Source organism: Meriones unguiculatus, chromosome 15 (genome assembly GCF_030254825.1).
Source record: "Meriones unguiculatus strain TT.TT164.6M chromosome 15, Bangor_MerUng_6.1, whole genome shotgun sequence".
NCBI lineage: Eukaryota > Metazoa > Chordata > Mammalia > Rodentia > Muridae > Meriones > Meriones unguiculatus.
Window position 1 is genome coordinate 12,851,269 of NC_083362.1, and position 23,728 is coordinate 12,874,996.

At 41.7% G+C, this 23,728-nt stretch overlaps 1 protein-coding gene and 1 long non-coding RNA gene across 3 annotated transcripts in view; one reads left to right on the plus strand and one right to left on the minus strand.

The window, feature by feature from the left end:
- Window positions 1-23,728, minus strand: part of L3mbtl4 (L3MBTL histone methyl-lysine binding protein 4) — a 438,827-nt gene that overhangs the window by 114,464 nt on the left and 300,635 nt on the right. For both annotated transcript variants that reach the window (XR_009586410.1, XM_060368214.1), the window contains exon 15: window positions 9,948-10,121. Coding sequence is in view for 1 of the 2 variants with exons in the window: in XM_060368214.1 (XP_060224197.1) it covers window positions 9,948-10,121 (174 nt within the window). In the remaining variant the exon portion in view is untranslated. The remainder of the gene's footprint in view (window positions 1-9,947; window positions 10,122-23,728) is intronic.
- LOC132648048 (uncharacterized) lies at window positions 52-2,388 on the plus strand. Its single transcript, XR_009586411.1, has 3 exons — window positions 52-260; window positions 595-747; window positions 831-2,388. It is a non-coding gene; the product is annotated as an uncharacterized LOC132648048 (long non-coding RNA).

Here is a 23,728-nt window from a genome sequence, read left to right on the forward strand (position 1 = left end):
GGTGTTCTGCTGCACAGTCTCATTAGAATGTTTCTTGAGTCTAAGATTTAAAGGAAACACGAACCTTTGTTCAGAAACTCTGACTTTGAAAACAAACTTAAAAGCCTTTACCACCTCTCATCCCGGAGAACTCTCTTCAGGCTCTGAGGAGATGCAGTCTGGGACAGTGGGTAACCGGGTGGTACAGGGTAAGTAATAGGCACAATTCCCAACTTTGGCACCTATTATCTCAACCAGAAGATTACAGACACTGTGCTCAAGTAAGTGTATAAAGTCATTTAGTTGCCTTGCTGAATGTCAGAGAATTAATTAACTTTTGCAATGTTGCAGAATACAGTGAAGGCTAATTTTGTAACTCTTTCATCACGGTACTTCATTAAAAATTGAGGTTCCCGCTTCATAACAAAGACAGAAGTTTTCGAAATGAAACTTCTCCAGGGCTTCTAATTACTTGCTAATTGATTTTAGGTAGGCAAAACTTGCTACGATTAATTTATCTGCATGTGCTTTTGATTTTAATAAACTTATAACAATTTGCCTTGCACACATATTTTCTTACTGCACTTAATGGTTTTATTTTGTCCTCACTGGCAGGCCTGCGGGTTGGTCATGAAAGAACCGGTGAAGAAAATGACTCAGCTGCCAAAACTCTACTTGGAAATCCAAATTGCGTATGGATAAATTGGAATATCTATAGTTTGTGTGGACATGTGTGTCAAGCACAAGTATGCTCTGCTCTTTACACAGGTATCTAGTTGTTGTTTTTCTTTTACTCAAAAGAACAAGAAAAAGTTTGAATGGAGGCCTTATCTCGGGATGTTCTGCTAAAGTGCAGGAAGAAGACAGTAGGTGCTGAAACCCCTGCTTCATGCCTGTGGCCCATTTCCTTGATCTGTGACACCAAGCGGATCTTTGAACACTTGGAGTCCAATCTGTGATGTGGAAAGTCAGCATGTCCAAGTGGATTGGTCTGTGCAATTAGCAAAACAATACATCCTAAGAGCACTATTCAGAATGCCGTGCGTTCTTTAGCCTCATGCTCCGGACTAGTTTAACAGCTCAATTCATTTTATGTTCTTTAGGTTTCCTGTGCATCGCTGTTGCATCAGGATTCATTCACATTCCTCTAACAAGGAGTGTGAACTGTGGAGAGGGTTTAAGCTTTAGGCGGTGAGTGTCTGATGGGTAGCGTGGGGTGCTGCATGTCACCAACCCCTGTGCTCAAGAAGATGCGGGAAAAGAACAACTTGAGCTCTGCTCGCCTGTTTTTGGACATCTTTGGGGATGTTGACCTCCGTTTTATAAATTTTACGGCACTATGAATTATAGGAAGCCCTCTTATAGAATCCCTCTGCAGTCTGTGCTGCTGAAATCTCAGCTGTGTTTTTGGCTGTGAGCCTAGCCTTTAATGGCTGAGCCATCTCTCCAGCCCTCATCCCCCTGTATCTCTCTAAAGGAGACAACATCTACCACTACTCTGTGTCCTCCAGGTGGGGCAGTATTAGTGGACACTATTTCCACACTCATGAGGTTCCAGCCCTTAGACTAGAGGCCTACCTCAGCAGAGGCAGGAGTTGATCCTCCATCTTTGTTGAAAAAGGCATGGGACTAGAATCTGAATGTAACTCAGGCGAGTGAAGCTACACCAGACGGTTTTAGGATAGGAGCTGGCAATCAATAGTCCACAAGGCAATTTCTACCATGTCTGGCAAGCCGGATTTAAACAGAACACAGCCATAGTTATTGGCCCACTTCCTGCCCATGGCTACTCTCATGACAATGGCTGAGTCAAGAGTTCAAGATAGACCAAACTCACATTATTTAGTATCTGGTTCTTCAGAGAAACGTTTGCTGACCATTTTTCTAGAAGCAAGGAAAGCAGCCCATGAAGCTAGCCTGCGCGAAGTGCCCATGACGGAAGCTTATTTTTAGGTAAATTCTGCAAGTTTAAGCAACGTTCTTTCAGATTTTCCTGCCTTCAGACTGCATTCTGTCAAGATGGATCATCCCACCAAATGGCAGACAGACAGATGAGCTGTCAGGGCATAAGGGCCTGTGCACTGCCAGGAAAATGACTGAGATGGATGGGCAGGTAAGGAAGGGGCATAGGGGCTGAGCAGTATAATCTCTCTCTGTCTCTCTGTCTCTCTCTCTCTGTCTCTCTCTGCCTGTGTGTGTGTCTGTGTGTGTGACTACATCAATGTTTCAGAAGATGGGCTTAAATGAAAGCTCCTTACTGGAGACACAGGGGGGCAGGAGTTTGCAGGAAGGGGCACAGTCCTGTGGAAGGCCAGGTGGGAAGAACCGGAGATGGAGTGTGATTCGGGGGAGAGGTGGAGTCAGGAACAAATACTAAAGAATGTAGTCGTTTTGCATGGTTTCATGTGTCTGTAAGGTTGACACCAACTTACTCATTTACGGGACCATGACATGACCCAGGAGCCCGTGCTGTTAAAGGATTTTTTTCTATATGTTTGATTTATAAATAAACAATAATCAAACCTTTAGAAATATGTTAGTATGAAGTACCTGCTAAAGAAAAGCATGTGTGAAATGTTCTCTGTGGTACGTTTACTGGGGGAAACATGGTAAAGTTCCTATCAGTAGAGAAATAGGCTGAATGGACAAATATAATCATGTACAGAATATGATGCGGCTGTTAAAAATATGACACACTGAATGGATGTGCTTCTGATGCATTCTTTGGTGTGTGTATATGCGTGTGTATGTGTGTGTGTGAGAGAGAGAGAGAGAGGAGAGTTGTTTACTTAACTTGGAGCTTACAGAATGCCTAGGTTGGCTGATTAAGTTACAAGCATCCAGTGGTCTCCACATCTCAAACCTGGGATTGCAGGTATACTAAAGCTGGTCTGCAGGTGTATTACAGCTGGGCTGCAGGTGTACTATTACTCTAGACTTTTATGTGGGTCCTGGGCGCCTGTACTCAGGTTCCTCAAATGTGTGCATCAGTCACTTCACCACATTAGCTACATCCCAAGAACCTCATAAGAAATTCTTAAATATAAGAATTGTTGCAGATTAAACCCATTTAATATAAAGTTAGTAAAGAGGGAGGTTCCACGACATACTTGTATGAAGATGTAGACATTGAAGAGGCACGGGTGTTAGCATAAGTAACTTGAGTTTGCAGAGATGAAGAACAGAATTGGAATGAGAAATGTCTGACTTTTAATAATTCTCTTTAGTCTATACCAGTTAGGCTGCTGGGTAGAAGTGGATTATTAATATTTTATGTTTTAATGTTTTATGCATTTGCTTTTTATTTCATGTGTATCGGTGTTTGGCTTTGCATGCTTATCCTGTGTGCCATGTGTGTGCCTGCTTCCTGTACAGGACAGAAGGCATCAGGCGCCCTGGAACTATTGTGAGCCATCATGTAAGTGATAGCATTGAACCTGCATCCTCTAGAGGAGCAGCCAGCACTCTTAACTGCTCACACATCTCTCATTACAGTTTAATTATAACTATATTATAATTATAAATTTATATATCAAATATTATATATTGTAATATTATAATGTATAATAAGTATATCATTATATGTTTTAATTTTGCTTATCTATATTGTCTAATTTTCCTCTGGTAAACAAGTAATGCTTTTGTAATAAGAAAATCAGGTTACCTGTCTCTAGTTTACTATGCAAAAAAACAGCAAATGATTTTTTTAAAGTCAGATCAGGTATAGAGATGAGGAAAAATGCCTGCTAGTGGCTTTACTTTTCTGAGGTCCAAGAACACTAATGTCTGCTTTACACAAGGAACTGTGCTGCCCTTAGAACCCAATGTCCTGTAGAATTTAATCACTAGGAGCCCCGGCCAAGGCAGGGCACTGGTGATCCAGAGATTCACAATAAATTAGAAACTGCTTGATAGGAATCAGCCCAGAAAATAGCTCTTTCACGACCTCACTGAGAACTTCGCTGGGCACTGTGAGACATTCAGCAGGACTGAGGTTTGCTGCCCAACAGCTGCTAAAGGACCAGGACCAGGGACCCCGTGAGGGTTGAATCCTTCCACAGCACCTCGGCTGACGGCTTAGTTCATCTTAGATCTGCATAGTCAGCAGGGCCTTCTGCTTTCTCCCTCCTTGGTGTCTCCTAATGCCCAAGGCTTGAGGACTCTGTTGTAGGGAGCTGAGAAGTACACTTTTGGCAATATCCCTTGTTCCCCCAGGTGACTTTCTCACACCACTTGTCACGATCCTGACCCCTTCCTCTCCCTTTCTTCGTCTCTGCTCTTCACTGCAGCGACAGCACTGAACCACCTCTTTGCGGCATCCCTCACCCACACGCTCACTGCCCGGTCCACAGTGACTAGACCCCCTACCTTAACTTCCTCCTGTCCTGCCACTGACCAGCTAGGATGATTTTCTTATTACTAACGAAGAGAACAACAACATGACTTTGCTGATGTTTTGTTCACATCTGTACCACTACAGTTTGAAGGCTCCATCCCAGATGTTTTTGGAAAGAACAAATGATGAGGGAATGAATGGATAGCTTTAATTTCAGGATCCAGCTGTGGCTGGGGTCCCACAGTTAGCAAGGTAAGTGCTATTGAGCCATCTATAGAAGAGAACCTGATTTAGTTCCGATAGTGTTTTAACACTGATTAGTCCATGGTGTAGAAGAGTGAGCAGAGGTCCGAGGGGAAGGCACACAGCAGAATTGCCAGCAGCAGTGTTAATGAGGAGGCACGGTAATTTGCTTTGGTTTCCTCATCCCTACATTGAAGAAGTTGGTGATCATGAATTCCTTGATTAAGGGGCTTAATTTAGTTACAGATGCTGAGTTTTCTTTCTAACCAAGTAAATGGAGATCTAAGTTCCTGCTGGTCCCAAGATGATTGTTACACAGAGAACTGTAACTAGGCCGATTGTAAGGTTTTAAAGTCAGCAAATTGCATAAAAGTAGTTTTAAAAAAATAGATATAGAATTATTGCTTCAAGAGTCTCTGCCAAATGTCAGTCCAGGCAGCAGGTGTGTGCGTGTAGCAACTGTATGTGTGTGTATGTACATACATACATACATATATATATAGATATATATTGTGCCAATTCAAATTGTTATATATGAGCTCTCACATTTGCCTCCATTAAAGCAGAGGAGACTCTCGGAAGAGCATGTCAGTGACCAACTCGGTGAACTCAGATGCACTAAAGAACCTATACCATAAGATGGTAATGAAGCAAAGCCTGAAGTCTGGAACATCAGTTCTCCCACCTGGCATATATAGTGCTTTATGCAGAATGAAAGGCACATGTAGGAAAACACCAAACAGGCACATGTTGACACAAGCATGAGCTACTCAAGGGTGATGCAGGGCAGGAGAGAAGCTGCCTCTTCCCCAACTCTACCTCTCAAGGCCCCCAATCCTTGGGCACATGTTGGCCGTTAAATTGCTTTCGCTTGCCGAGTGCCTGCTAAGTACCAGACAGTGATCTAGGTGTCAGAGACACAGGGACATAAAACATAGTGTCTTCTGCTGAGGTTCCCACATTGGGGAGAACAGCCGAGAAAGCTGGAGACAGCTGAGCCACGGGCAAGGAAGAAACTGAGCACAGAGGAACCTGGGGCGGAGGGTAGTGATGGATGCCGGATGCCAAGGTCCAAGCATCGCAGTGACTGGTGATGACAGGGTGAAAGGGGGCACCCACAAGTGGTCCCAAGCAAGAGGGAAGCCTGGTGGATGAAAGAAAATCCACTGAAGAACACAGAAGGCCAACATGAGGAAGACTAACATTGTTATATTTTGGGGAACAAGCCCATGGAAGGTGTTTTATGTTACAGCTAATTTGAGAGATGGAAAGAAACTAGCTGGTTCATGGGAGGGTGATTTATTAGCGGGATCATTAAGAGATAATTCCATTATGTGCCGTTTGCTCTGATTATCGCAATTTTTGCAGCTCATTTCTATTATCCACACAGACCTCGGAGGAGAGTATAAATGAACGAGATGGCAGACATTAGGGAAAACAACATGGCATTTGCTCAGCCTCTTAAATTAAAAAAGTAACAGTAGCACTGGATAAAAAATGACAGAAATTTCAGTCCATGGTGAAGCTATCAATTGGGTAAATTTAATATGTTGAATGCTGCTTTGGGGAGAAAAAGGAGTTATCAAAGAACACTTAGGTGAGAAAAAAAAATTCTTTCCTCTGAATTGAAACAAAGAGCTAGCAGACAAGGCAGCTGCATTCCATAGGAATTCTGTTTACCATGAAGACATTTAATGGTTCTGATTTTATGGCCACGCCACTTATATGTTATAGTGAAACATGTTAAAGGTGGGGAATTTGGTACTATAGGAGCCCTGAGGGTCACTTGCTAAGAATCTCACCACAGGAATTGTTTTGTTTTTATAAAATAAGATTAAAACTATGCTTTTAAAATGTGTTTTATGTTTGAAAATATTTTTATAAAGCACGTTTTTAAAATGTATCAGATTGGACCCTAAACCTCATAGCTAGAATAATAAAACAGCCACAGTACCCAGCCAGGTCTTCTCAAACCTCACCCTGTCTTTCCTCTCCTGGGCTGAATGTAATTGAACATGCGTAGGTTTTAAAATCAGGCATTTCTGTATTCAACTCCCAGCCTCTCTACTGAATTGATTATCTGTGTCAGTTTGAACACATTGCATAAACTTCCTGAACCTTCAGTTATCAGTGTGATAAAATCAGAGTGAGAAAAATATGCAGCCAGGGTTTTCATAGCAATAAGATAAAATTAACAAAATGAAACAATACGAGTTATTTAACACAAAGGGAGTGGGAGATTTTAATATTAAGATGATGGCGATCAGTGATATATCCTATGTTTTTAGGCCACCAGACAGCAATATGCTGGCTGCAATCAGACGGCTTAGGTCTGGGTGCCAGATCAGCAGCCAGGAGGCCTCTCCTCCCTAGATACAGCCTCCTCACCACAAACAGCAGTGCCATGAGGACAAGTCTCCACTGTGCCTAAAGCACCGCATTGTAAGAAGCTGTAAACCGCCAAGTGCATTAAAGGTGCTTTCTTTCATCCAGGCAGCACACTGCTAAGTGAAAAACTCATACGAAGCAATGTGTCTCCACTTAATGCACCACGAATATACCATTACTTAGTCCGGCAACACCCAAATAAGCATTTTATTAAACTAAAACAAGAATATCCATTTCGTATAAACGAAATATGTACTTTCAAGAGTTGCCACACAATTATGATATTGTGAGTCTGAGTTTTGAAGTTTAAAAAAACATGAATATATGACTTTTTACAAGTAAATCTTACAGACATGTTATATATCTCCTACTTGGTTTTAAGATGTGGGCCTTTAATAAAAAAGTAACCATAAATAGACTTTCTACTATGAAGGCAAATAATAGAGTCATAAATTTGCTACTAGTGTCCTCACTGCCAAGACTAATATATATGTACACACATATATATATATACACATATATATATGTCTTAGTTTTAAAAAAATGTTTATATTACTTATTTTTGTGTTGTTAGACTAAGTAATAGTATATTCATGGTATACATATATGTATATATGTGTACATATATGTATATATACGGTTATTTATGTGTATATATTATATATATGTATATAATATGTATATGTATGTATACATGTGTGTGTTGATGTAGCATTTCCATTTAAAGTGTAAGAAGTCTGGCGATGCTATGGGGACCAAGTTTGTTTAAGATGACAGAATCCTGGGCAGAGCTCAGGGCAGAGAAAACACTTGGAAGTCAGATGTGCCGGTAGCGTGCAGTCGATCTTGTGATTTCAAAGATTTGGTTAGAGCAACGGCAGCTTCAGGGAGGAAACAAGGAAGGGAGTGGAGCTGTATTTTCTGTCTTTCACACAGTTAGCCCGTGTATCATGTGTGTCATTAGTGTTGGTTTCCCTGATCTTCCCCCCCCCCCCAGAGTCTGGACATCACACTCACAAGCACGAACAGGATTAGAAACAGGCGCAAGTTGAAAGTGGGTGTGACTGTGATGGCAACTCTGTGGAAGCAAATGCTGCTTGGATGGACGCCTGATGTGCAAGGACTTGAAATCTGACAGCAAGAGGACGATTCAGGGTGGGCACCGTGCACCCCCACTTCCTGAAGCTACGTAGACAGTTCTGAGCGTACACAGAACAGAACCGGATAAAATAGGGTCACCTGAGACTTTTGTATTCAGTCATTAGCTGACGTTCTTCTGCTCTTTGTACTAACTGTTCTACTTGTTAGACTTTCCTGTGAAGCCCCTCAGAGATAGCATAGCTCTCAATAAAACACCAGAGGAGGAAAATCCCTGTGCGGAATTTGAGATGGGGTGACAAGATATCTGTGTTTGCTGGGGGGAAAATGGCTCAGCTAAAATCTGGGATGGTATAATACCTTTTAAACGCAGTTCAAAGACCTGCTTAGTGTCTGTGGCTCATGGCACTGAATATTAACATCTAAAATATTTACACAAGAGAATGGCTGGATCGTCACTTGGTCACTTGGAACAAATAGAACAGAATGCAGCAGAAAGGAAGAAAGCACACGGGTGAGCTTGTTTCTATGACTTTGGACTAAATAATGTTCTTGGAGAAAACAGTTTTAAAAAAATGAAAAGAAAAAGAAAAGGATAAAACCAAAGCCTTTTTCAATCAGGACAAAGAAAGAACACACACGCTCTCAGCTCCTTAGAGTTGTAAACAGTGTGGGTGTGACCAGAAGGAAGGAACAACCAGAGCCTGTGAAGTTTCAACAGCAGAGTGGGTGTGCAGTAAATAACGAAAATGCAAGACGTAGCTACAAAAATAGAGGCAAGCGTGTGCACATGGAAGGGAATCATGCCACTAAGAGGAGGCTGCGTTGCAATTGTGTGCCGAACCATTGAAATTAAAACCGCTCTTTAACAAAAAAAAAAAAAAAAAAAATCCCTCCACATGTTCTAACCATTGGCGTAAAAATAGAATAGAATAAATCTATAGTCCAGTATCTGCCGAGTCCAGTTCTCCCAATGAACATGTGCACCTTGGGGACTCGGGGTGTGATTAAGCAAAGTGGGAGTAAGGGAACTCATGTGATAAATTCCCGGAAAGAGTGGTTCTGAAGTATAAGGCTGGGAGTAGCCTCTGCTATCATCTGCAGACAGTGTAGAGGTCTCAAGGTCTGGATAGGACCCTTGATGTGGGTTTGGAAAACACGCCAGTTGTCACTTCACTCTGGAGCCTTTTGCACTTTGGTGTTTGTCTGGCTCCCAGTCATACTGAATGTTTGATTTCACTGTGTTTGCACTTCCTGGTAGGTGGATGAGGTGCTTCAAAGCAAAAGATGGTAGACTGCTTGTTTGCATTCTAAGAATATCAAATATAAGGTTGCATTTGAAGCATCTCAGCAAATGCTTGCAAAAATCAACATTGAAAATGGCTACTGAAAATCATAGGTTTATATTTAGGAGAGGAGAAGCAATGTGTGACCATTGAGTTAGAACAGAGAGCGAGGAGATTCAGAACTTGTATCTCAGGCAGGTGTGAATTAAGGGCGACACAGAGAAGTAACAGATCTGAGAGGAAACCCTAACGTGACTCAGCAGATGTAAATTCTCAGCTCGTGCCAAAAGACTTCACTGGTGAAATGAGTCCAAGGAACAAAACAAACAAGCAAGCAAACAAACAAACAAACAAACAAATGCTTGCAAGACACAGGGGAACCTTTTAGGATTGTACTTATGAGACATACTATCTGCTGCTCACATACAATTTGTACATTGAAGAGGTAACTTCAAATATTTGAGGAAGGAGCCAGTTAACTCTATGAGAAAATAAATATAACACTGTCCAGTGGCATTACCTTGGCGAAATTTAAGGAACTAATACCAGAAATAAATTTCTTCTATTTGAATTCCATATGGTTCTCTATTCTGGTTCAAGTTTCCCAAGTTTCTTACCTGGACTGACTGTTTGCTTTTTCACATTTTCCGTTGAAATTCAAATTACAGAGGTTTTCTGACGTGGCATGGGAAGACTCTGATTCCAGATTTGTCTGTGTTTGTTCTCTCGGGCGATCCTGAAGCAGGGCCTCCCGTTTCAAGTTCATGTCTGAATATGGGCATCCAAAAGCACTAGTGCAGGGAAAAAGAGAAACACAGCTGTTAATTCACCGCCAAACCAGGGTGCCTTGTCATCAGACTAGACGTACGTTTAATGTTTCAAAGCGAGAGGCTTCCTTCTTCCACGTGCGTAATCGCTGACGGTTTCCTCCTGCACCGCCTTTTGAGAAAGGCAGTCTCCAGTTCAAGGAGGGCATCAAAGCAGAGCATTGAAGACAGATTCCCGGACAGATGCAGCAGTTGTGACTTTGGAAACCCGCAGACCTAAGAAGAGCGCCCAGATGTGCTTCCCGCGGCGCAGCGAGGGTGTCACACACGGCTTTCCTCAGCCTGCGCTCGCCAGCATTCAAACCCTTGTTAGCTGCCCGTGCCCCCCAAGCTGGCATAGCTGAGAACCTCAGCCAGTCCCGGAGGACGCGAGGCCTTCCGTGCTCAGGTGCCACGTGTTCAGAAACACTATGGCTGCCTTCTCTGCTCAAGCCTCCTGGATGTGTTCAGGAGGATTGCTATTGAGGCTGATGGGGACGCTCCTAGGTGGCTAGGGAGGCCACAGCCCGGGTGGCCTGGAAACATCTTCTCGATCCTCATCAGTGTCAAGCTGAGTCCTAGACTCACAACGTTGGCTCTTGGTGGAAGGGTCAGCTAGGGGCACATGACCTGGCTGGTCAGGCTTTTACATTTCTGTGCACATGTCCTGTCTCTCCAAGGCCTTCAAACACTTGTTCTTAACCGGCTACTAAGTAGCTACTGCCAGGGAAGGTGAACATACCACGGAGATTCTAGAGCACCATTGGGGAAGGTGCTCCTTGTCTCGGGCTCAGAGTGGAACGAGAGAAAAGCAGGGCCAAGTCGTAAGACTTGCTGTGATCGACAAAACACACACATACACACATGCACACACGTGCACACATGCACATACACATGTCTGCCTATGCACACACACAAGAGTGCACATACACACGTGTATACACATGTGGGCAAATATGCATACACAAACATACACACATGCACATGTGTGAATGCACACATGCACACAAGTACACATGCACACACACACCTTGTAAGACAGACGTCCTCACAGTCTCACATTAAGGTCCATTAGACAGTGACTTCTATGGCCCCCGCAGTGTCAGAAGAGGCTACATCTGGAGGAGACCACGGCCAAGTGCATTGATGCAGAGATAGCCGGCTTTTTCAGGCATGCACTCCCTCTTCACTATGTCTGTCTTTATGATACAAAACAAGCTCATTGGGAACAGATGATAGCTAAATTATAGACCAAAGCAAGTTTCCAGAAGGGTCCGTAAGCGTGCTCACTCCAGGAGGATGTCAGTGGCCAGCTCTGTCTGGAGCTGGCCTCTAGAATCAGGGGTGGAATGGTCAGAGCACCGGCCTGGCCCAGTGTGGCAAGGTAGAGCTGTGTCAGTATCGCGGTGTCGCGGTTGACCAACAGCCTCTGCAGCAGACGGGAGGGCCCGATACATGCACAATTTTAAGTGATACCAATTAGTGCTGGCCTATTGGCCTATCCTTTTAGTTATTGATTCTAGTAATACACTATATATAACAATGCAAGGAAGCCCATAAATGAGTAATGGCCAGGGGTATAACACTTTAGGGTACAAATCTAGCACTCATGGCAGCAAACACAAGGCAGAATAAAAATAAGCATGCTTGCTGAGCGCGTGTCATAGGCTGTCACAGTGCCGCAGTTCCGCACGTAGTAGTATTGCTACTCAACGGGTTCACGCAACATAAGCAACTCTCTCATTCTCTGCACTCTCTTAAGAGGTCCCCCAGTTACTAAGTGACGAGTCCTGGAGGTGGGTAGGGGCAGAACCTTCTCAGTTAGTCATGTTGAGAAACCGTGGCATAGATCAGATGGTATCAGGCATGACCAAGAAATCAGATGTGTAGAGAAGCAGATAGGGATCTGGAGGGAGGTGATGGAAAAAAAAAATATGATGGAAACACTGTATGAGATTCTCAAAGGACTTCAAAAATCGTGTGGCGTGATTCTTGTGCTGAGATGCTGGGGATGCTGACACAGCATTATTCCAGGGAGCAGCTTAACGGCTGGGAAATCACAGTGGCCCGAGACGAAGCGCCCTTTGCAGTGGTGTAGAGCTCCAGAGGCCTGTTGGGCGCACCACTGGAGACCTGTGAAAGTTTTTCTGTAGAGAAGGGCTGGAAGGCCTTACATTCACCACAGAGACTGAGACATTCTCTCCCCTCCCCTGCTACACAGAAGAAGCTGCTACTCCAAACAGCTGCTACTCAGAATCACTGATGCCCATCTAGCACAGCCTCCCATTCCGAGGCTTCAATGATGGAGGCCATGCATTTATGTAATGTTCAGCGTCCTATCACCACTTTAATGACTCCTGATGCCCATTGTTGCACAGCGCCCTGTTCCCACCTCTCTGGCTTGTTGGTCCAGTTTGGACAGAGACAGCTAACAAGGAGCCACCTTTTCAGTTGTCCTGGTACTGGAAGAAAGGTTGTTCTCCTCTACCTTCCATCACTAATCGGCGCAGGCTCATGCAGTCATTCATCATTTGCCTATGTGCTGATGTCATTCTCACCCTCTTTACTTCTGGGGTCATAAGGAATTCAAAACCAAACAGAATCGCTGGAGCACCACTAGAACAAAATAGTTTCTGACTCATCCAGGCAAGGCATGTGAGGACCTAGATCCTAATGATACAGACTGTGAGGTTCAAAAGAATCTATTAAATGACAAAAACATACTTTGCAGAGGAAAGGCCTGGTGGAGAATTTAAGAGCCGATACCGATGAAAGATGAAAGAAAGCAGAAAGGAAGTGGGGAGTTGGGGCTTTCAGACACAATTGTTTGCATCGTTTTGAGCCTCAGAAGCAAGGCCATGAATCTCCTGGGAGCATGTCAGTGTTGTGACACAGTGACAGCCTGTATTCTCTGCAGAAGATTAGTCAATGCAAGAGCAGAAACTTGCTGATGCCGGCCTGTCACTCACAACCGCTCACCTTCACTCCTGCCTATAGGCAAGCAGGTGTGTGTTTAAGAGCACAGATGGTTCTACAGCCTAGTCACATTAAAACAAACAAACAAACAAGCAAAAACAAAAACCCAGCTCTTAAAGAGGCATCAACCACTGCAAACTTATCTTTGCATCTGTACAGTAACTAAATACTGGGGAAATATGACTCTAAAAGGAAAACAACAACAACAGCAAACATTGAAAATTTCTGGGCTGGCTAGTTTTATGTCAACTTGACCCGGGGAGCCCCAGCTGAGAAAATGCAAGCTAAGCAAGCCCAAAGCTAAAAGACAACTGCAGCAAGCAGGATATTCTGATTTTTGGACAGATCCTTTTTACCTCACAATGAAAGGAAACAAACACCATTAGCAACTCACAATGCCAATACTATGAGATATCACTGATCACAGTAACACGTGGTAGATTTGTGTTGAGACTCTGTAAGACTAGATTTTAGCATCTGGAGGTGAGCAGAAACACACACTGTGGGTGTTTTCAGAGCAGCACTCTGAAGGCAGCTAGGCCTCTGTGTTTCAATGAGGTCAGTGTGTGGGAGGAAGCTGCTCAGGGAAGCTGAGGCCGAATCCCTGCATTTGGTGTCCGCCTGGGAGACCCCTCTGCTTCTCTGTCATCCTTCCCTCTTCCTCAGGGCCACTTCATCCCCAAGGCTTTTTTGGTTTCCCTTGTTCCAGGACCCACTCGATGACAGGAGGCCAGGGGCAATTCTCCAAGCCCCATCTTCAGATTTTACAGGCCTAACGCTCAGCAGCAGCAGACAGTTCCGGAACCCTGGCATCTGCGTGTTTGCTCTGCTCTCAGACTCTGTCAGTCTCCTAGGATCTGCTTCCTCCTAAGTCAACATCAGCCTCTGTCTTTGTTTCAGAATGTCTGGTCTGCGGCTGTGGCTGGAATCTTGGTGTCCTACCCTTGTGGCGCATTGTGATCCCACTTTCCTCAAAATGCTCTTCTGTGGTCTCGACCCATGTCTTCTGAACTCATCCAGGAGGCACAGATTCACTTCCCTCATGCCATCTTCTTATTTTCCAAGGGCTGAATCCCATTGTGTCCTCTCCCGACTAGCTGAGATCCTGATAAGCATCCTAGACTCTCGCGCTTGGCTTCAATTTGTAGAGTATGGACTCTGCTGGCTGTAAGCTCAGAGTCCTCTGGTTCTGATAACCAGGAAGTATCACCCCACACCACCAATGTCTGTGCAATCATTATTTCATCTCTGAGAATTGAATTTTGTTCCTGTTTCTGACTGTCACTCTGCTAAAGATAATGAGCCATTCCCTGTCAGGTCCTGGAAATGGGAAGTTGGGACCTTAGAAGCCATAAATAAGTCACAACTTACATGGTGGCAGCCTCCAATTTAAAGTGTAGCTATAGTCTCAGGATGGCTGGGGGCTGGGTGAGGCTAAGGGGCCATCTTCTCCCTCCCCTCACAATCTCTACGAACCAAGTTCCCTCTACTTTCCAAGTGTTTATTTTGCTTTTTATGACAGCATGGAAAGAAATGGAAGGAGTACAAACAACAAACGGTGAGGATGGCGGAGCCCCCTGAGAGCTGCCCTTCAAAACATAAATAACAACCTAGTAGTCAGCAGAATTGTGGGAAGCGTCAAGTCCTTGATAGCCTTCCTTCTCCTCCTTAGAAGTAAAGTGGCCTGAAATAGGCAAGCAGCTCCCATGAGGGCTGGAGAGGCAGGAATCTGCCCTATCAAGCCCGGAATCAGACACACAGCTAGGTTTCAAGGGGTTTGGCCCCAAATGCAACCATGAGTTCTAATTCTTTGTGTTGTTTTAATGAGGCACTTAACTTACTAAACTGTATCATTCGTTTCTCTTCCAGAGAGAGAAAAAAGAATGCTGAAAGCCATACCCCTAGCTGAGAGGTTTGAGTCTAAATTCACTGCATGGAGGCAGATGAGAAAACTTTTTAAAATGGAAGGTGAGGGCCTTTGCCTCTCAGAACCAAAGGCCACTGGCAAGCACTGAATGGCTGCCTCTACCAAATCACAAATGGGATCCCTGAGAGTTGGCAGAGAAAGGCTCTACAATGAAAACCAGAAAGAAGGAGGAAGATGTAGGCTGAGTTATCGTCTGTTTTGGAGATGGCAGAGCCTTGTCCTGAGAGCAGGCTCCTGTAGAGGTTCCTAATGATCAGTGCAGTTGTGTCTAGTATGTGAGGAAGGGGTACCTTGCTCTGGTGGTATTTCCCAGTATGTCCTTATCGCTTTTAAATTAGAAATACAGAGAACTCTCCCCAGACTGAACCACCTTTAATATGAGTTGTCTAATCTTACCCAGTGTTATAAGGCTGATAAGTAAACATCTTTTTTTCTTAAGAAAATATTAACTTCTTAGAAAAATGGCAGCAAGGATAGGATATATATTGAAATACAAATCACTGAAACTATATTATAGCTATAAAATTCTTCATAAAAAACTTCTAAGAGCTAACATCTGACTTAAATTGAGGCTCACTTTACTTTTATGAAGATTAGGAGTTAGTACAAATGATACACATTTGACTAGACTAGGAAATGTCATCACTTGATTTTAACTACTAAAAATGTAACATAATTTATTGTTCTCACACATTAAAATAAAAAAACATCTCTCATAATATATATGTATACACATATGTGTATGTATAAAGATAGTGACAGATTTATCTATGTTTTTTAGAGTCTTGAATCTCAGAGTCAGTTTTCTTTAAATTCAATAGCTTTAAAAAATTTATTCCTAAAACAACACAGCCAACATTCACCCATCCCATAGCTGTTATTTATTTCAAACCCCAGATAATGTACGGCATACAAAGTAAAAAAATAAAAAAAAATTCTGAAAGTTTTATCACTGGAGTTCAAAAGAAATATAAATATGTATAGGGCTTAACGAGTTGAATGAAAAACTCTTGGTTCTTAAATTTTTCTGTGAAGTCCTCCCAGATCTTATGAACTCATGAAAATGGCCAGTTTGGAAGGTAGATGAGAGTTACTAATTAAATCAAGCATATAATCAGTTCAATATGGTGATAAAAAGCATGGACTAAAGCATTAGAGAAACTATATTAAAGCTAATTACTATCGAACACTGAGAGTGTGTTATTCTACCTTTCTGATTTTTATTTGCACATCTATAAAATGATAGTTTATGTGGAACTATCAAGGGGTACGCAAAAAACAAATGAGTCCACATAAATGTCTTTGTAATTATCAGTACAAATCAAACAAGAGTTTTTAATTTTAAGATTTTTTTCTCCCCTAGAAACTAGAAAGTATTGTAGGATTATGTACCATGTGGTAGAACTATTTTGGAAATTCTGAGGACACACTTGAGAGAAATCTCAAGTAAAGCATTGCCTCCATCAGATCAGCCTGCGGTCATTTCTGTAAGGCATTTTTTTCTGGTTGTTAACTGAGCTGTGTAAGGATGCTGGGTGAGCACAAGCCAGGGAGGGCGCTCCTGCATGATCTTTGCTTCTGTTCCTGCCTCTAGGTTCCTTCCTTGAGTCCCTGCCCTGGCTTCCCCCAGTGATGGCATGTGACCTGGGAGTTGTAAAATAAACCAAACTCTTTCCTCCTCAGGTTGCTCTTGGTCTTGGTTTTTATCACCGCAACAAAAAGTAACTAAGGGAGGACACTTAGATTCAAGTAGCAATCGTTTCATCTGGCATCAGTGACCCCTTCATCCTGAAGCACACCACCTGACCAAGCCATGTCCATCTCCATCACCCTCAAAACCAAGGTCTGGTTACATCAGAATGATCTCGGCACTCTAAACTGGACACCCCTTACAAATTTCATGAGTGTGAGTGGCACAATATTGTTGTTTGAACTACCGATCTTCTTCAGTGGAATAAATTTTCTACAAACCAGTATCAATAGGTGTGAATTTACCAAGATTGAGAGCCCTACTACTCACCACACCAGCAAACATCAGTTCCCAGACTGATAGCATAGACCAGAGGTGGCACATTTTACACATGTACTCCTATCTCTCAGATAAATGAGAGACGTTATCCAATGAGGCGTCACATGTCTCAACAGCACAGAAACTGTCCTTTCTCTCATCTCAATCTCTTCATCGCTGTCTCCGAGGTCAGCCTATATTTGCTCTCCTCTTTGCAGTTCCTCTATCTAGCCCTTCTAGATAACTGCTTCCAAATAATGACCTCTGTCATTTAGAAACAGGAAGCTTAATCACTTCTGGCATCTGTACTCACCCTGATGAAGTAACAAAGGCTCTGCTTAGAACTGGGGGGCCAGCCGCCCCTCCAAAAGTCGGCTCCCTATCATAATTCAGTCTAGTGGGCTCCTGACTGGATTTAAGAAATATTCACAAGTTTGAAATCTATAAAGACTAGAAGAATACAAATCAAGAAAATGAATTTTTAACATAGTGTACAGAAAGAGAGGAACATTAATTTCAATCTCTACTTCTTTTTCATGGTAGCTTGCAGCTCAGTCATTTCATCAATGTCTGTTTTAATATCAAAAATCCAAGCTCAAGATGCATCATTTAATTGCTTTAGGAGATATACTTTGACTGAGCTTGTACCAGAATGTTTTCTGAGTTCTGTTGTAGGTCGTATGTTCAGTAAACCAGACAGGGAAGGAAATATACCTCAAGTGAAGAGTGGTGTGTGGAGAGGGGGATGGAGAGGGAGACACAGGGATGATGTTCCCTTAAAGCATTTAGTGTGTGGTTACTAGAAACTTCAAAGGTGTAAATTGGACTTAAGGAATGAGATAGTATGCTAACTACCCACACTAATGGCCTTTAGAGAATTTATACTGCAATCAGCTTAATGTACTGAATAAGCAATTTGTGTAATTTATTCAGGGAGATGATCTGATGAATAGGATCTGTGGTTTAAAAATATCCTACCAGGACCCTATCTACACAGTTAACATTAAGCGGGAAATTAAACAAATGAAGTGATTAACATGCTACATTATTAATTCAATCAAAACAAGTTTTGCATTTCTGTTATTACTAGGAACATTTTTGTTATAATATACAAGTTGTTTCCATCCTTTTAATTGTATAGTATTTTAGTAAAAAAGTATGATCATGGCAAAGTAATTTTTTTATAGTTAAGTTTGCAAATGTATTTTTAAATTGGTCTACTCTGGCTGGAAATATGTTTAGTTTTTTGAAGATCTTTAAGGTATGTTTTCTCTTTTTCATACATATATATTTTTATGATCATGAAAATTTAAAGATAAAATATCACCTAGAAGAGAAACTATGTTTCAAGAGCAGTGGTCTAAAAAGTACCTGGTAAATTAACTCAAAAAATGCATCAAGCATAATTTAAAAAATTACCTATAAATTAAATGTATACATTTCAGCAATGTAGTCTAATGAAATAATTCCATCTGCTGGAAGACTTTAAATTCAACATGATCAAATTTAAATGAAATTATTGCCATTTGGTATGCATAAGTTTGCATGTTGGTACTAAGTACCTCACCTGTAATATTAAATGCTAATATTCATAATTATCTTGGCAAACCTACCTGCTACGGTGAGGAGTGTTATTTGGGTGCTGAAAAGAGAAAAGGGAAACCAGCTCATCCTTCACCTGCCTGAGGTAAGTGTTCTCAAACACTCACAAACTCAAGAGGGTTTGCAGAGGTCCTGCTGGCTTCCCCTCACCTCCACAAGCAATTTGCTGTGAGTCCTGTTGAGCCACAGAACATCACTGAAAGCTCATAGTGCCGTCTCCACTCTAGAGCTGACATACCCTGTAGGTTGGCTATCATCAACAAACACAACATAACAATCCCATTTGTCATCTTCTTGCCTTTGCTTCCCAAGTTTCTATGATTTTTTTTAATTCTGTTTTAAAAATTTGTAGCATTATAAAATGAAGGAGCCTGCCAAAAGGGACAGCATGGATGAACTTCAAGAACAGTGCGCCAGGAGAAACAAGTCAATTGCTGAAGAATAGAAACTGCATAATTCCTGTTCCATGTGTAATAAGCAGAGAGCTGGATGGTGACTGGCAGAAACTGGCAGAAGAGAAAATGAAGAGCTGCTTCTCAATAGGACAAATACCCAGTTATATAAGAGAATGATTTCTATCTCCCTAGGGCAGCATGCCTCTAACAAACAGCTTTTTGTTGTATGCTTAAACTTTTATTACCAGTGAAGTTATCCAGTTAAGCGGTCTTCCTACAAGAGAAAAGCGCATTTAAAAGTTTGAGATGTAGAGGCAGATTCCATTTAAAGAGGTTGATTGTTGATTATATTATTTCTAAATTAGTTAACATGCCAAAGGCAAATGTATCCTAAGACCTAATGTGTATAAAACAATATTGTCTTTATTAGCAATAAGAGGTAAATTAGAAATCTTTCATTAAATCTTGAAGGGAGATATTTAACAACAGCCTTAAGAAAAAAAACGCCATGTAATATTGCATAGTTGGCTTACCAATGCAAATTCTAATACAGATAAATACTTATTTTCAGAGAATGTTATCAATATTACTTTTTTTCACCACAAATTATTCTAAATGTTACTTAGACAAACTATGTTATTGAGAACATACGACTATGTTTTATAAAAGACAATGAATTTATCCTAAAGTATATATGTCGATGTTTTCATTTCTATTAATTGTGGGTCTTAAAATTAAAGAAAATGGTATAAAAGTAAGTTTTTTAGTCTAATATCAAACATTTTATATTTTCACAGTATTTCTATGTACCGCAGACTTATTGAAGTTCTTTCTAAATTAACTGATCCCAGTTAATTCTCCCAATATCCCTGGGAAGGATGTCTTTCTTTTTTATTCCTTTTATGGAAAATAGAATACTTTTCTCACATTAATATATACTGATTTCTACTTTCTCTGTTCTTCCCAGTTCTTCCACACCTCCCTTCTCATCTGGACCTATACCTTTTCTGTCATTCATGAGAAAACAAACAAGCTTCTAAGGGATAATAATAAAATGCATTTTAAACAAACTAACTCTGAAGAAAGAATTAGAAGAAGATATCAGAAGATGGAACCATCTCCCATGCTCATGGCTTGGCAGGATTAACATAGTAAAAATGGCCATCTTACCAAAAACAATCTACAGATTCAATGCAATTCCCATCAAATTACCAACACAATTCTTTACAGACCTGGAAAGAAAAATTCTCAACTTCATATGGAATAGCAAGAAACCCAGAATTGCTAGAACCATCCTCCATAATAAAAGATCTTCTGGAGGTATCTCCATCCCTGATCTCAAGCTGTACTATAGAGCAACAGTAATAAAAACTGCATGGTACTGGCATAGAAACAGAATGGTGGATCAGTGGAACTGAATAGAAGACCCAGAAATAAACCCACACACTTAAGGATACCTGATTTTTGACAAAGATACCAAAACCATACAATGGAAAAAAGACAGCATGGTGCTGGTCTAACTGGATGTCTACATGTAGAAAAATGCAAATAGATCCATACTTATCACCCTGCACAAAACTAAAGTCCAAGTGGATCAAAGACCTCAACATAAAACCAGACAAATTAAATTGGTTAGAAGAAAAAGTGGGGAAAAGCCTAGAATTCATTGGCACAGGAGACAACTTCCTGAACAGAACACCAACAGCACAGGCCCTAAGAGCAACAATCAATAAATGGGACCTCATGAAACTGAAAAGCTTCTGTAAAGCAAAAGACACTGTTGTCAGAACAAAACGACAGCCTATTGACTGGGAAAGGATCTTCACCAATCCTATATCTGACAGAGGGCTAATATCCAGAATATATAAAGAACTCAAGAAGTTAAACAGCAACAAATCAAGTAATCCAATTAAAAAATGGAGTACAGAGCTAAACAGAGAATTGTCAATAGAGGAATATCAAATGGCAACGAAACACTTAAAGAAATGCTCAACATCCTTAGTCATCAGGGAAATATAAATCAAAATGACCCTGAGATTTCACCTTACACCCATCAGAATGGCCAAGATGAATAATTCAAGTGACAAGACATGCTAGATAGGTGTTGGAAAAAGGGGAAACTTCCTCCACTGCTGGTGGGAATGTAAACTTGTACAACCACTTTGGAAATTAATCTGGCACTTTCTCAGACAGGAATAATGCTTCCTCAAGATCCAGCTATACTACTGCTAGGCATGTATTCAAAAGATGCTCAAGTATACAACAAGGACATCTGCTCAACCATGTTTGTAGCAGCTTTATTTGTAATAGCCAGAAGCTGGAAACAGCCCAGATACCCCTCAGTTGAGAAATGGATACAGAAATTGTAGTAATTCTACACAATGGAATATCACTCAGTGATTAAAAACAAGGAAATCATGAAATTTGCAGGTAAATGGTGGGATCTGGAAAAGATCATCCTGAGTGAGGTATCCCAGAAGCAGAAAGACACACAAGGTATATACTCACTCATAAGTGGATATTAGACATATAATATAGGATAAACAAGCTAAAATCTGTACACCTAAAGAAGCTAATCAGGAAGGAGGACTCTGGCTAAGATGCTCAATCCCCATTTTGAAAGGCAAAGAGGATGGACATCAGAGGAGGGAGAAAACAGGGAACAGGACAGGAGTCTACCACAGAGGGCCTCTGAAAGGCTCTACTCTGCAGGGTATCAAGGCAGATGATGAGACTCATAGCCAAACCTTGGCCAGAGTACAGGGAATCTTATGAAAGAAGTGGAGATATTAAGACTTGGAGAGGACAGGAGCTCCACAAGGACAGCAACAGATCCTAAAAGTCTCAGCACAGGGTTCTTTTCTGAAACTGATACTTCAGCCAAGGACCACTCATAGAGATGGCCTGGAACCCTGCACAAAGGTAGCCAATGGCAGTTCAGTATCCAAGTAGACTCCATAGTAATGGGGACAGAGACTGTCTCTGATATGAACTGATTGGCCTGCTCTTTGATCACCTCCCCCTAAGGGGGTGCAGCCTTACCAGGCCACAGAAGAAGAAAATGCAGCCACTCCAGATGAGATCTGATAGACTAGGATCAGAGGGAAGGGGAGGAGAACTTCCCTTTTCAGTGGACTGGGAGAGGGACACAGGTGGGGAAGAGGGTGGGTGGGATTGGAGGGAGGGAAGTACAGGGGGGATACAAAGTGAATAAACTGTAATTAATAAAAATAATTGATAAAAAATAAAGTTAAAAAAACCTAAACCTCACACTTGAACAAAACAAACAAAAGGGAAAGAATCAAATGCTCAAGAAACAGAGACCTACTCGTTCACTCAGGAATCCCACCAAGACACTAAACTGCAAGCTACAATATAGTTATAGCTCAGTGGACCATGCTTCCCTTGCAGTCTTGATTCCCTGGGTTCAATGCCCAGCACCTCAGCAAGGAAAAAAAAGGAGAAAGAAAATGGCAAGTTGGACATTCTGGCTGACACCTGTAATCTAAGCCCTTGAGAAGCTGAGGCAGGGGGATTTCTGTCGGTTTAAGGCTAACCTGTGCAACATGGTGAGTTTTATGCAAGCCTGGTCTACAGGATGAAATCCCGTCTTGAAAAGAGAGAAAAAGAAAAGGTAGGAATTATCTCTCTTCAAGACCGAAGCACAGAGGACCTAAGTCATTTCAGATCACAGAGCTGGAGAATTATACAGACAGGATCTAAGTGCCGACAGCTTGATCCCAGGGACTGGGTTTTAAGAAATATATCAACCGATTTCTTGGGAAAGACATTTTCCCAAATATGCAAGAAAATAAAAATGAGGAGACGCCTGGCAGAGAGCTTTTCACATGGTAGTTGCCTTGCTGACTGGTAAGTGACAACGCTGATGTATTCCTAGTCATCTTGGGCATTGTTGAGAATGAGTAGCACCATTTGGATGCTCTTAGGGAAATTAAGCTGTTTCGTGCTTTAAATTTTTCATCCTCACACATGGAGCCGCCTCAAGAGCAGAACATGTGGTAGAGGGGATTCTTCAGAAACAGACACGTTCGTTCTCTGCATGGAGCAGAGCGCTATGTGAAGAACTGGCCATCTGGATAATTTTTTTTTTATTGGGAAGATCCATAATTTATAAATCACAAGGAAAAAAAAGAGATACAGAAAGCCTTGACTTCTTGTCAGAAAAAAAAATGATTTCAAAGTTTCCTGCCAGCATGTTTTTAAAAGGAAAGTGTGTACATTTCACATACACATGTACACATATACACTGGCATCTACAAGAGCCAAATGAAACCATTACACAACTAAGCATTGAACTAAGCACATTGGAAGTGCTCAATGTTAATTGAATCTAGGATCAGGAGACAATGAAGCTGCAGACTGCATGTATTGCAGAATGACACTGTACACTTCATGCTGGGTTAGGTGTGTGTAAACAGTGTGGCAAAGACCCAACACTTCATAGTTTTTGCCAGATGGGTTACCACCCATCCACAATTCCAGAACTTTGGAGACTGAGGCAAATGGATCACAAGACAATGGCCAATCTGGACAAGAGAGAGACTCTTCCTCAAAGAAATAAATATAAAAATAACACTAATGGGTGTGAAGGGTTTATCATGGTCCATTATTATGCATGGTAAATGATACATGCAAGAGGCGTAGGATCATTAAAATAGGAAAA